General features: G+C 43.4%; 1 protein-coding gene across 1 annotated transcript in view; it reads right to left on the reverse strand.

The window, feature by feature from the left end:
• Positions 1-14,997, reverse strand: part of TRPM5 (transient receptor potential cation channel subfamily M member 5) — a 71,544-nt gene that overhangs the window by 13,169 nt on the left and 43,378 nt on the right. The window contains exons 15-20 of the mRNA XM_059721340.1: positions 14,559-14,817; positions 7,240-7,358; positions 6,280-6,412; positions 2,989-3,163; positions 1,187-1,355; positions 127-305 (exon numbers count right to left, since the gene is read on the reverse strand). Coding sequence (XP_059577323.1) covers positions 127-305; positions 1,187-1,355; positions 2,989-3,163; positions 6,280-6,412; positions 7,240-7,358; positions 14,559-14,817 — 1,034 coding nt within the window. The remainder of the gene's footprint in view (positions 1-126; positions 306-1,186; positions 1,356-2,988; positions 3,164-6,279; positions 6,413-7,239; positions 7,359-14,558; positions 14,818-14,997) is intronic.

Consider the following 14,997-nt stretch of genomic DNA (forward strand, 5'->3'; position numbering starts at 1 on the left):
AGCATAAATATGAAAATAGGAACTTTTTTCACTGAAATGTTTGCATGTTTCCCTCAGTTTCTTGTTTGTCACCTGACATCAGATGTTTCCATATCACCCTATTGCTAGTTGCTCTTAGCAACTTACCCAGATGTTCCTTCTTGTGTTCTGTCTTTTTAAAGATTCTTCTAAGAATCATATTCATGTGGCTAATGATGATAAATGGTGGGGCTAAGGCAGGTCGTCCATGGTATTCGACAATCAGGTTGTAACGCTGAAATTTCCAGAAGATGTCTGCATTGCCTTGAACAACTTGAAAAGTGTAACTTGAAGAAGAAGAAACAAGTAAGTTAAACCATTTTTTTCTCCTCAAAATACTAAAGTTAATTGCTACAAGATCCTAGTACCATTTAGCTTCAAGACTTATGTCCACTCATTCTTTCTCATTGTTCTTTTTAAACAATAAAAAATGCTGTATATGCCAATTGTTAGAGACTAAGTTGTTTGAAATTGTTGCCTTCAGCCAGTAGACAGCAATACGTAAGCTGGTAATTATTTTTTCCAGTGTAAGTCAGGCAAACACAATAGGTCAGATCCTCAGCTGTTATCAGTCATTCCATTTTAAGTTAATAGAGCTACTCTATCATTCAAGGGAACACCTCATTTAAGGGACTCTCCTATGAGAAAGTCTTCAACTGGGTAAGCCTGCAACCTCCGTGGTGTTCAGCTACTTTGAATCTGCAAACTTATGAAAGTGGTTCTGTGTAGCTCAAAATCCAGACCCTGTTTTTACCCCACTTTGATTTTTCATGAGAATTGTGAAAGGGGGATGAGGGATTGAAAAGCAACACTAAACTGTAACACTGCTAATGTATTCAAAATGATTAGAGAGGAGCACTTGAAAAATTAGAAAAAAACTTCCTCACTGTCAGAACGGTAAGGTGTTGGAGTAAACTATCTAGGGAATTGAATGCCTCTCATGAAGGAGGCTGCTCACGTAGAGGCTGATATTTTTCTGGGATAGTGTAAGAACAGAACATTCTGCATTTGTTCAGGGGACTAAACTAAATGGCCCAGGAAGTCCCTTCTGTACCCTAGGATTCTATTCTATGATGCTGTGTATATATATGCATTCTGTAAGCTTTCTCTTACTAGAGCTCCAGCAGTCCCTATCTTAAAATGATTGAAATGAATAATGATGACTTGCCTGAACATAGCAATCAGTAGATTCATAAGGAGCACATTGGTGACTAGCAAGAAAATGACCAAGAGCAATATGACCAGCCAGTTGGCATAGCTATTAGGACATGATGGTGAATTCTCCTGCATAATCTTCAGTGGGTTAAATGAACAGTTCCCAGAGCGCATACGAGATGCTGTAATACAGAGAGGGAGGAGGAAATGAAATAAAACAAGAGTTTTGATATGGAGAGTGTGTTCTTCAGCTTATTTAATCATTGATGATGGGCTTTCAGTTCATTCATCCAGATCAAGATGAGGGATTTTGTTCAAGAATTTTAAACTACCCCTGAAGTTTAAGGTACTATAAATTAGAGATACCATTTTTACTCATAGAGCATGCCCACTTTTTCCAAAATCAGGCCTCCAAAACTGGGGTGAATGTCGTAAACAGGGAAGGTGATTTTCTTTGCCAGAATAGCAGCATAGGGACACTGCACTGTAATGGTCCCCATTTATTTCTAAACCAGCAAGTAGCAAATGCTAAATTCAGTGTTAACCCTTTCTCAGCTGAATTAATGGTAATTTTTGGCTTAAACAGCTTGTGAGCTGGCTGAGGACAAGTGAGCCACTGTATTTATTCAGCTATTGGCTGACTGTAAAAATCTGGTTTTTTTTTCTATGTTCTGCCTTCAAAAACATGGTGCTTGTCCTGTTTGGGAGTATGTGAGATAAGACACTGAGTAAAATACAAACAGAAGATGAATTAGCATCTCTTAATCCAGTTTCTTGTAAGAACTAGAAACAGGGCTGCACAAGCACTTAACAGGTTTTCTGTTAATATGCAAATCTAAGGCAGTGACTGTATTTGTAAATCCCTATGATTGATCATCTGCCATTCCCAGGCTGTTTTGTAAATCTCCTAATCTTTTACAAATGACCTTTGAGCTTTTAGTTTTAGTGTCTGTTATCTCCTATACCTTTGCCTCCTAACTGGCACCCCGCTGTTATGCAGGCTACATGACAAAACTCTCTGCAGGAACCTGATCTCTTGTCTCTTGTGCTGTTTGTGTTGCTCTTTCTGAGATGACATACTTTTTCTGCTGATAAATGGAGGGAATGCTTTTTCATTTCTCCTTCATACTCCCCTGTCTTACTATCTATCACCTCATGCATGGTTTGCATTTAAATTTTGTTAGTAATACTTAGTGCTGTGCAGAGTGGAGATTCTGTAACAGAGTATCTGACTTGGGCATGAACTATTTTGTTCTCACCTTTCCTCCTTGGGTAATGCACCTCAGCCCCCTTCTGTCTCTGTATTCCCATGTCTTGTGGATCAGTTGGCTAGGTTTTGATATTTTTTTGTTTGAAACAGCTACTAGCCTTATTCAGTTTGGGCTAATTCAACAACAAAATAGCCCTGCTTCTCAGGAGTAAAGTACAAATGCTTGTCTATTTGCAGAGCTGTCTTGTTTTAAAGGTGTTACTTTAAACTGATGTAGTTAAACTGATGCAAAAGGCAATGTATTATTTCAGTTTACAATGGGCATCCTTGGTTTTAGGAACAGATTTAACAAAACCGAATAAGCCACCCTTAAGTTGAAATGAGTGTTAAATGAGTGAGGGTTTGCCCTAGTACAGACAAGGTCTATATCAAAGTTGCAACATAACTCTCCAAATATAGGTTATCACTCTGCAGCATCCCAGTATTACAATCATACCATGAAGACTTTTTTGTTCTGCAGAACAGAGATAAGATAACAACAACCCCATTGTTATCTGAGTCATGGTGCTTATTCTATGGTAGTGTGATCATGTTAAAATGCTCACTGTCTATTTCATCCAGTGGAATCTGCCCAAATATCTGAAGGTAAGGACGATAGAGCACCCTTCTGAATATCCATTCTACTCGGCTGTCATCAGGATGAAGCAAGGCTTGAGTTGTCACACCATAGGCAATGAGCCACACGCTCAGGAAAAAGAGAAAGAAGAAAACATCCTTCATCTAAAAAAGAGAAAAAACATTGACTGCAATTCAATATACAAAGCATGACAGAGGGGTCCTCCTATCCCTTCCAGAGCTTGAGGTGGAAAGATAGAGACCCCTTGGCTTAGTTTCCCTTTTGAACACTCTGCCATCCATCAGCTTTTGTTTTATGGTTAGCATTTCTTGTTGTGATCTTTTTGCTGACCCTTACAGATAAGGGGCTATTTTAAATTATATTTTTACCCTTCTGTAGTTTTGCTACTTAGAAATGTGCTTTGGTCTGCTTTTCAAATCAGACTTTCAATCGGACCTAGCAATTCTATTGACTACCTTATTGCAAATAGTATAAACCAAAGAGCATTCAATATTCTGCTGCAACTCCTCATTCCACCAGTGTGAATTCCAAATGACATAACTTATGGAAGAATTCTGAACACCCATTAGAATAAATGTTGCAGTCTGCAAAGACCATGTAGATCTTTCTTGGGTTTTCTTGTTGACTGATGCTATTAGTTTTTACGTCTCCCTACTTCTAAATGTTTTTCTCTAGAGAAGCAAAATTAATTGAATCCTAACATAATTAAAAACAAATATTTATTTCAAGCATAATAATTTTCCCCAGTGTGAGAAGAGCATTTTGCCCCATCCATATCTAATTTGACAGAGTCCATTAGTGACTGTAGATTCATTTTAATTAGATGTTACAATTGTGCGGTTAGCTGAAAGCCTAGGTATCTCAGTTTGGAAGAGATGGTCTGAAAGTCCATGTAGTAATTCAAGAGATGAAGCGAACAAGAGACAGGGGGCATATTTCAGATGTTTGCCTAGTTTATTTTGTATCAGAGTTGGTTTCAAACTTGTTTGTACTGTGGGGCTGTCCTGTTGTGGTAGCTGAGAAAAGACAGTAAACAATTTGGAAATATTTCTTAGCAATCTTCATTCTCTACTTTGAATTCCGTTAAATAACTGCTTTTTGCCTTATTTTGGACAGCTACCATGTCTATAGCAGAATGAAAAAGGGGAAAGCAGACAAGACAACTTTATCTTTTCTTGCTGCTGAAGAAATACAATCTCACGTTAAACCCTCTGATGTACCTTTGTGGAAATGTCAGTTAGCAATATAAAGTTTTCTTTACTACTTTGACAGGAGGCATGGTTCTGAACCACTGATGTCATTATGTGGTCTTTCATTGACTTGGATGGGAAAAGGATCAAGCTTATACTTTATGGTCTTTTCTAAGATAGAGTTTTTGTTCATATTGCAGGCTGTTGATTGACTCTACTTGCCAGTGCCATTGTAAATAATAGTGTTTGTGATGTGCACTACATGTATTTGTTGTCCTGGGTTAGCTTAACACTAAATCTGGAGGAGTAAGGAGTTGTAGATGAGAGCTGCACTGTACAGGCATAACTTGTAATAAAAATCTACTAATGCTGTGCACAAGTTAATACATAGCTTTCATTTACCCCAGTGATTCTCAGCCTGGGTGCCCTGGTGTGCTGCAAAATCCTGCTAAGTGTACTGTGAAATACTAGCTCTGTTACAGCACAAACACCTACAGTGATTCACAAAACAAATCCAGAGATTTCTAATAGAAATCCATAGCATCAAAAACATTCTGATGTGCTGTGATCTTCCTGAGTTTGAAACAGAAAAATTGCTCTATTATTTTCCACGCTCAAGAAACAAATAAAAAGTGAGAGCTGGCATTTTCTGAGGGCTGCCTCGAGGCTTATGAGGTGCCTTGAGTCTATAAAGGTTGAGAACCACTGTTTTACCCTCTTGTTACCCCACACAGAGGTGTAATATCCAGGGTCTGCACCCTTGATGACAGGTGCTGGGGCTGGATGTGACAGCTGGGCCAGCGTGGGGGCAGCTGCTTTCATGAGCCCCCTCTAGCACACCTGAGGCTAGTGCCTCAGTCATCTACCTGTTGTTACGGTATTGAGTCCAGGCAATGTGATGTAAGATTTTCTTCTATTTCTTTTACATGAGTAAAGATATAAAGCAATGGTTTTCAACCTTTTTTCATTTGTTAGACCCCTTTGGAAATTTTGAATGGAGGTGTGGACCCCTTGAATTGTAAGTGTGGGTATTCATATACTTCTGTTTGATCATGGTCATCTTTTGCAGAGGCCTTAGACATAGTATGTGGATTCCCAGTGTGCAGACCACAGGTATAAATAGCTTGGCAGTTTCTGAGTTTATTCATATTATAGGTTTGTTTAGTTTTTGTTGAGCTCTAGGGTGAGCAATGAGCAGAAACAAGTGTTTGTGGATTAACACATGTTAATCATAAACACATACTAAGTGGCTTCTGTGATTAACATACCCAAATAAATACTACCAAAATGTTCTGTTATATACCCAGGAACATAACTGGATTGTGTGTAATTTCTTGTGGCAATGTGATAGTAAATGGAAACACTGTATCAGTACTTCTGTAACACACACTGTCATAGGTAGCAGGAACAAGTTTTCAGTGTAAGTTAGGGTTACAGAGTGCAAGTGGAAGCATTTTCTCTGTGCGGGTCTTACTCCTCTATGCCATTGCCTAGACTTTCATAGCTCATTTATCTAACATAACCTCTTTCCCCATGTGGAATGGGGTTCTTCTGTAATTGGTCTGTCCTCCATTTCAAATTCTTCACTCTAAATGGACATCGTTCCCAGAGCAGAGAAACAGTTCTGTATAAATCTAAGTGTAGACAATGTGAATCAGAGTGGAAGAGAGGGCAGTGGGGAAAGATAAAGTAAAAGAAGAAAATCCATCTGTGTAGCCTACATACTCCTAAACTGTAAAGGAAGAGGAGAGTGGATACAGGAGACAAAGGGTCTAATTCATTGTCACGCTGCACCAGTGTGTAATCATTTTAAAGCTGTTTGGAAGGGGTGGGTGATACCACCTTTTCACTTGGTGGACTAAGGTTAATGACTGCACAAAATGAAAAGAATGAAGAGCTGAGCACCAGGGAGCTCAGGAAAACCATTAAATTACAAGGCTACTGCAACATCAGTCAAACTGCAGTTATAGACAGACTCCCTTAAAAATGTAATGTACAGGAATGTTTCCTGTCCTCCCTTTGTCTGTTTCAAATTTCCAAGTATGTCTCATGTAGTCCTTCATACTTACCATTCTTTCCACAATTATGATCTTTGGCCCCAGTTGCTTGTGAATAGCAAAAATATGTATAAGCCTAAGTGCAAATACCATGAAATCAATAGCAAGTATTGTACGGCCAGCTTGAAACGTTGAGTTCAGCATTCTGTGAAATAGAGCAAATGAAATATGATCAAGATTCCTCAAAAACTTTGTTCATAGATGTTCATAGATGTATGCATACTGCTTTAATGCAGTCTAGGTGAGGAAAGGGTGAAGGCTTAGAGCCTGTATCAGCAGTGAGAAGGAGCCAGCAGATGGGGAAACATCAGCCTTCCCTTCTCAATGGTGATGAGGCCATGTGAAGCCCTAAATTAGACAGAGGTAAGATATACTGTGCTCATGAAGAGGAATGCAACATTGCCATATACTAGATGGGTAATTCTCTAGACTGTGAGACCTCATCTAGTGCAGTAATTCTCAACCAGGGTTCTGTGAGATACTTCTAAGGGTGCCACACCATATGAGCATGGTAGGTGTGCAAACACCTGCACACAGTTCACAAGATAAACCCAGAGATTGCAAATAGGAATCCACAGGGTCAAAAACATTCTAACCTGTTGTGGTCTTTGAGCAACTTGCAACAATAAATTGCTCTATTATTTTTCCATAGTCAAAAAACCCAGTGAAAGCTGGTATTTTCTGAGGGGTACCTTGAATATGAAAAGTTTGAGAACCACTTCTCTAACTCAGCAGAAATTTAGAGAATGTGGGTGTCTGGCTGATTCGGCACAATCAAGATTATACTGTCATAAAAAGTCATAGAAAATAAAAGCCAGAGTCTGTCCTCACATAAATGTGTAACTCTTGCATGACAGGAACAGTTTATGCTTACTCCATGTAATAGCATATCTATCTCTAGCCCTATGTTACTGATGCCTGGCCTTGACATATGGAACAGATACAATGGCAAAATTCACAAAGGATACACACCTGCAGGTCACTCCAATTATAAACAGAAAGATGGTCACCATATCACACTTGTTCCAATTATCTTCTACATATAGCTTGAACTTCTTCATTAAATTGGTATCTTCATCTGTAAAGAAGCTCTATTAAAGAGGAACAGGTGTCAGTATTCATGTATCTGGTATAGCCTGTTTTCATGGAAATTACTGCAGGTTTTGCAGTATTTGCTGTTTATCTGAAAGCCCCAATTCTTGAAGTCAGATGATTACACCCAAATCTTATAGAATCGTTGAGAAGTAGGGCTGGAAGGGAACTCCAGAGGTCATCTAGTCCAACCCCCTGACAAACCATCCAATGCATCCATAGTCTAAACTCTACATAACTCTCAGCACTGACAAATGTCTGTCCAACCTCTTCTTGAACACCTCTACATAACTGTCAGCATGGGGCCAACTGCACCAGTGCCACCTTCTTCAAGCTGCGACAACATGACTTTGAAAATAGAGAACTTTGGAAGTCAACAAAGGTCCTGGTTTATAAGGCTGTCATGCTGACCACCCTCCTCTACTCCAGTGAAGCCTGGACTATCTACTGATGCCACATTAAGACCCTTGAGAGCTTTCACCAGCGGTGCTTGTGTCAAATCCTGGGTATCAAATGGGAGGGCCACTGGACCAGCATGAGCGTCCTACATGAAGCTGCATCCACCGGCATCAAAGCCTTGCCCTTGAGAAATCAACTCTGATGGATGGGCCACTGCGTCCAGATGTCTGAGAACCGCCTTCCTCACCAGATTCTCTTCTCCCACCTCTCTATTGGCCAATGCTCAAAGGGCAGCCAAAGGAACCAGTACAAAGACACACTCAAGGTTGCCCTCAAGCATGAAAGCATTGACACCAAAGCCTGGGAGGAACAAGCTGCTGACCATTTGATGTGGCGCCACCTGGTCCACCAAGGCATGCACCACTTCGAGGCCCAACGACTTGATACCGAGGAATGTTGGCAGCGGAGGAAGGAGAAGGAGACCAACCCAGGGCTGTGAATCCCACTCACCTGCACAACAACATGCCCTCATTGCCTAAGAATGTGTGCATCCAGAATCAGGCTCCTCAGTCACCTGAGGACCCATTAAGCCTGATGAACTTCATCCTTGATTTGGAGGGACTGCTGACAGTCTAAACTCTACATAAGACTACCCTCAACCCTGACGCAACATAGACTTCACACCCTAACCTGCCATAGGTAAAGCAGGAGAACCATGGCAGGCAGTGTCCTACTTCTATAAAATAGTGTTAACATATGCTCAGGAGGGCCTGCGTAGAGAGCCATGTCCCCCCCTACAGAGGAAGGCAAAAACCCCTACAGTCCCTACCAATTTGACCATGGGCTAAAATTCCTTCCTGACCCCAAATATAGCAATTGGTCTGAACCTGAGCAGAGGGTCAAGACCCTCTAGCTAGGAACCTCCAGTTTTGCTCTTAGCAGTAGAATCAGCACACCTCAGCTGAAGTCCCCAGCCTTGGCTATAGCCAATACCCAATGCCTCTGGGAAGGCTTAAAAACACCCTTGACACACACAGCAGAAAAGGGGGTACTGGGCAGGGTGGAAGCAACTAGCAAAGCCATGAATCATGGGGAATACCCATGGTAGAAAATGGGCATAGTTATGCCTAGATCATCCCTGACCAATGGCTGTCCAACCTCTTCTTGAACACCTCCAGTGATGGAGAGTCCACAGCTTCCCAAAGCAGTCTATTCCACTCCTTTGCTATTCTCACAGTGAAGAAGATTTCAGAATATCCAGTCTAAACTTATTTTGCTGCAAGTTCAAACCATTGATCCATGTTCTCCTCTCTGCAGCAAGAGAGAAAAGGTGCTTTCCCTCTTCTTTGGGACAGCCTTTCAGGTATTTGAAGATTACTATCATTTTGCCTTTTAGGCACCTTTTCCACAAGCTGAACACACTTAGTTCCTCCAGCTTCTCCTCATATGACTTTCCTTCTAGGCCCTGGGTCATCTTTGTTGCCCACCTCTGGAACCTCTCTAACTTCTTGACATCCTTTTTAAAACGAAGCCCAAAACTGCACACAGTACTCCAAATGAGGACTAACCAGTGATGAACAGAGAGGCACTATCACCTCCTGTGATTGCACCTAATGTTTCTTTTGATGCAGCTCAAAACCACATTCACCTTTTGCATGGCTGCATCACGCTGTGGACTCATTGAGTCTGTGGTCTATCAAGACCCCCAAGTACTTTTCCATAGAGCTGGTATCCTGCCAGCTGTACCCATTTTGTATCTGTGTGTTTTATTATTCTTCCTTCTGAATTTCCCTCTCATTCTCCAAGTTCACATTCCTTTCTAGTTTCATTTTGTCAGCAGATTTGCTCAAGAAGCTTTCTATGCCAGCATCCAAATAATTAATAAACACATTGAACAGCACTGGGCTGAAGACAGACCCCTGTGGGACTTCACTTAAAACCTCCTGCCGCTCTGCCATGGACTTATTAGTCCAGGGGCCCAAGGGTTGGACTTTGCCCACCCCTGTTATAGAACCTCTTCTTGTTGTCTTTAACCTCTTTTGCCAGGTGCAGCTCATTCTTCATCTTTGCCTTCCTTGTTTCATCCCTGAAGGTTGTTGCTATTTCCTGGTACATGTCCTTGGTGACCTGTCCATTCTTCCATTGCCTGTACACTTTCCTTTTACATTTGAGGCATTTTAGAAGCTCCTTTCATGTGCAGTCACATTGGTCTCTTGCCATTCTTCTTATTTTTCCTAAGTGTCAGGACAGTTTCTTGTTAGGTTACCAATACTGTGCCACTTAGAAGTTCCCAGCCCTCCTGAGCACCTTCAATCTGTCCTCCTTCAACCTATCCTCCCATGACACCATTCCTAGCAGTTCCTTGAGTTGGATAAAATCTGTCTTTTTGAAATCTAGTGTCCTAGTTTTGCTGATCCCATGCTTTCCCTGTCTCATGATCTGGAATTCTACTGTACTGTGTTTGCTTCTTCCCACATTACCCATCACCTTTACACACGCACAGTTCTTCTCTATTGGTCAGGACAAGATCCAAGATAGATGATCCTGTCCTTGTATCCTCCACTTTCTGGAAGAAAAAGTTGTCCTCCACATGTTAGGGACCAGCTTGATGTTTTATGTTTGACTGCATTGTTCTTTCAGCAGATGTTTGGAAATTTTGAAGTCTTCCATCAGTACCATCCCATAGCTTTTGGATAGATTTATCACCTGCTTGAAGAGTTTCCCATCCACTTTCTCTTCCTGATTAGGTGGCCTATAATTAAGTCCCAACTATTATATCAGTGCTGTGTCTTTCATCTTCACCCAAATGCATTCTGCTTTGCCATCTTCTTCCTTAACCAGGGGGTAAGTGTATGTGCTTTTGACATACAAGGCAGCGCTACAACCTTTTCTCCCAACCTTGTCTTTCCAAAACAGAGTGTAAACTTCCATGCTGACTTTCAAGTCATAAGGGCTGTCCAACCAGGTCTCTGTGATGCCAGTCAGATCATAGTTCTTTTCTCAGAGTGCAGCTCCCAGCTTATCTTGTTTATTTCCCATACTTCTCACATTTGTATACATTTATCAACCATCTTTTGCATTTTGGCCTACATGCTTCCTTTTTGCAATCCTGTAGCTCTCTGGCCCTTTCCCAGAGTTGAGTTGCTTCTTTGGGTCCTTTCCTCTCTAGTCTGTGTACTCTGTTGCTGGACAGTTTTGATCACCATCTCCTGTGGAGCCTAATTTAAAGCTGTCTTCCAGATGATGCCCAAAGATGCTGTTCCCCATTCTCATCAGATAGATCCCATCTCTTGACAGCAGTCCTTCTAAAACCATCTGCTCATTGTTGAAGAAGCTAAAGCCTTCATGTCAACACCACACATTCACTTCCAGGATATGATGATCTCTTCTTGGACCACTGCATTCCACAGGAAGGATCAGTGAAAACACTACTTGTGCTCTCACCTCCTTAATCCTCCTGCCAAGAGCCTCATAGTTGCCTCTGATCTGCTTAGTGTCGTTCCTGGCAGTGTCATTGGTGCCTGTGTGGATAAGCAGGAAGGGGTAGTGGTCCAAAGGATGGATAATCTTTGGCAGATTCTCTGACATCTTGAATTTGGGCTCCAGTCAAGCAGCACACCACTTCGGCCTCCAAATCTGGATGACACATTGGTGCCTCTGTCTCCTGCAGAAGGGAGTTGCTAACCACCAGCACTCTTGTCTTTCTTTTTGCTCCTAGTCCTGGAGTCCCTGTCCTTGGAGCCTTGCAGTTCCTGCTCTCTAGGGTGCTGCCTCCTCTCCCTCTTCCTTAGCAGTCCCACTGTAGAGTGCTTGAAAGTGGTTTCTGATTTCAATCCACTGCTCTTCAATTCTGGAGACCCTCCTTTGACTAGTCATGTGCTTCCATTTCTCCTCATTGACCTTTGGCCCTTCCAGTACCAGTCTCTCGACTCCTGTCCAAGTAATTTTTCCGGTCCTAGATGCAATGCAGCATGGATACCTGTGCTTCCAAACTGCAAATCTTCCCCTCCAAGGCAGACATTAGCTTACACTTGGTGCAGATGAAGTGTTCTTGACCCTCTGGGAATAACATGAACATGGCACATCCCATGTAGGGCACAACAACTAACCCAGACTCCATTTGTGCCTCCTTTGTTCCTTGCTCAGCATTCCTGTTTTTAAAAGAGTATTTCTAATCCTCACAGTTGAAGAGGGCTGGGGTGGTGTGGGTGCTAAGGCAAATGGTTCACAGTCTAGGGGTCAGATGTTTGAGACCATAGCAGAAGTGCTCATGATGTAGCCCTATCAGATTCCAATGCGTCTGCTAATTTTGCTAAATATTTTTGTCACACAAGGACACAGGAAAGGAAAGAAAAGTTGAAAAGTGATAAAGCAAGATCCAAGAATATCCCAAAGGCTCTTAAATTAGCAGGCAAATGAAAAAGTAACTAACATTTATTATTTCTGAAAAATCTCATGACTTTTAAGACAGTCTTAATCTTTTTTGAGCTCTGATTCATAATTAGGGGGCGTCACCTGTGGCTGATCACCAACCGGGAGGAGGGGGGCGGTCCCGCAGTGGCTGAGCACCAAGTACGGAACCACCAGCAGGAAAACCAGCAAAACCAGAAGTGCACTTCTGCTGGCACTTCCGGTTTTGCGGCTGGTGCTTCCATGGGGCGCATGGCCAATCTCAGGGTGTGCACATGCACCCCCTGCGCATCACCAATGGGGATGGGGCTGTGGGGTTGGGGAGCTTGGGTGGGAGCGTCAGCAGGTTCAGCCTCCCGCCCGCCCTTCTATCCCAAGAAGTGGCTCAGGAAGATGCCCCGATTCCTAGGGGGAAGCTGCTGCCTGCCCCCGCAGCTGATGCCAGTGCCTGCCTGGCACTGTTTCTGGCTTGGGCTAGCAGCTGGTGTAAGCTGTGAGGCCATGCTGAAGATGCAGGACAGTTGGAGCGAGGGAGAGGAAGAGGAAGCGAGGACAAGGCAAGGGGGAGACAGACAGAGAAGCAGCTATGATGAGTGGCAGTGGCTGGGGCTGGGCACCAGGCAAAAGCAGGACTCAGCAACAGGCATGCTTGCTGCTTATAGGGACTTTTGGCTGCAGTTGCCCAGAGCCTGTTCTGGGCTTCCCTGTGGCTCCTCCATGCTCCCGCCACCCCGTATTACCTCCAAGTTACCCCAGGCCCATGGGATGGCAGTGGCAACAGCAGGGAGGAGCCACAGGGCAGCACCAGCACAGGCTCTGGGCAGCTGCAGCCGGAAGGGCCCCAGAAGCGGTGAGCGTGTCCATTGCTGGGTCCTGGTTTGTCCAACAGCCAGCACCAGCTGCTGCTGCTCATCATGGGCAGAGCTGCTTTTTTCTCTGTCTTCCCCTTCCCCCACAACTGTCCCACACCTACAGCATGGCCTGGCAGCTTACACCAGCTCCCAACCCATGCACTGGAAGCTGCACCAGGTGGGTGCAGGCATCAGCTACAGATACAGACATCAGCTTCTCCCTGGGGATTGGTACATTCTCCTAGGTCCATAGGTGATGCTGTTGCATTAGCTGCAGTCCCAGGCAGTCGCCCCGATCCCTGGCAGGAACCTGCACGCAGCGTCCACGGCTGATGCCAGCTTGGACTCAGTGCTGCTTCCTGCGTGCCGGGTGGGAGCTGGTGTAAGCTGTGGACAGGGTTGGGACAGGGACAGGATGTGCTTGCCTGCCCAGCATGATGCAGCAGCTGGAACCACCAGTTCCCTATGGGCTAGATCCTATGACTTTGTGGCTGCTGACCCACAGGCTGGATACAATCAGTTAGCCTGCAGACTATGTTTTGCCCACCCTTGTTCTAGCATCCGGCTGTATAACACCTAGCAAAGCAGTCTTGCTACCATCCAATAGAGGACAGCTGTATATACACAAAGCAGTCAGGTTTTTTGCATGCACATGAATTCAGCTCCTAAGAATGACAGCTGAGGATATTCTAAAAATCAGTGATTGCAGAACTAATCTTTTAAAATTCTGAATTTCACTAATGGATTATATTGAAAAGTGCTGAGAAAAACAAACATTAAATTGGTTAAAAGCCAAGCATCTTTTTTGCTTTTGGGAGCAAGTCGGAAGAGAATCAGCATTAGGACAGTCCAAGAAAAGGAAGCGGGGTAGACTGCAGTAGTTCTTGGCAAGGAACTGGAGTTCTGGTGGGAAGAGCTGGAGCAGTTTTGGCTAACACTGGATAGGCAGACAGGCAGCTGGGAAAGCAGAGGGAGTATTCAGTGAGTGTGTCTACACATTGCTGTACAGTGACATTGCTATGGTGCCATGCTTTAGTACTTCCTTTTGGAAATACTAAATCACAGTGCAGTATGGGCAGTTACTGTGCCGTGTGTGCAGTGCATGGGTAGATTTTGACGCTATGCCACCATAATGGTGTGCTACACCCAGGGAGTTCACCACTACAGTGACGCAGCTGGCGATCACGTGTAGACACATGACCACTACGTCACCATAGTGCACCATATGGTGACATTGTGTGTTGCTACATTGCCGTAGGGTGACATGTAGACGCACCCAGTGGGTCCCACGGTAAGCAGCAAGCCATCTAGAATATTGAAAACAAGGGTGGAGCTTTAGGTGCCTGGTGGAAGAAAGGCACTGCTTGCTTTGTATAGATAAGAAGTTGGAGAGCAATGAAATCCCTGTAGTGCTTTCTAGTGTGAAATTGTCCCTGAAACACCACTTTTGAGGACTGTGGAATCATTCAGACTGAGAGCCAACTTGTCATTCTCCAATGAGACGTAGCAAATTGATAACTTAGACAGTAGGTTACGGACCTGTCGGATTTCTTCCAGAACCAATGTGAAAACCCAGAAGTAAAGTATAATCTCGTTGGCAGATGGCCCCTCAGGGGGGGGTGGCTTGAAGTCCAGTAAAAGGACATAAGTAAATAGAAACAGAAAAGCAAAATACATGATCACATTCCCCATAAATACTGTCACAGGGGCAGTCCAAAATTTTTCCCATCGTGTAAACATGAACGTTGCCCACGCTACATTTTCAGAAGGACTCTGCTTCTCCAATATACCATCTCCCCTGTAAAACAAAGAGAGTAATATTTTGGCAACAGGTTTCTAAAGTGGGCTTGTAAAAGAACACTGAGCCTGATCTTGTCTGGTGCTTAGCCCATCTGACACAATGAAGGTTTGATACTTGTATAGTATGAATCAGCGGTGGACAACCTTTTGGCCCTGCAGGCCAGGTGAGGGATGCAGG

Source organism: Alligator mississippiensis, chromosome 2 (assembly GCF_030867095.1).
Source record: "Alligator mississippiensis isolate rAllMis1 chromosome 2, rAllMis1, whole genome shotgun sequence".
Classification (NCBI taxonomy): Eukaryota; Metazoa; Chordata; order Crocodylia; family Alligatoridae; genus Alligator; species Alligator mississippiensis.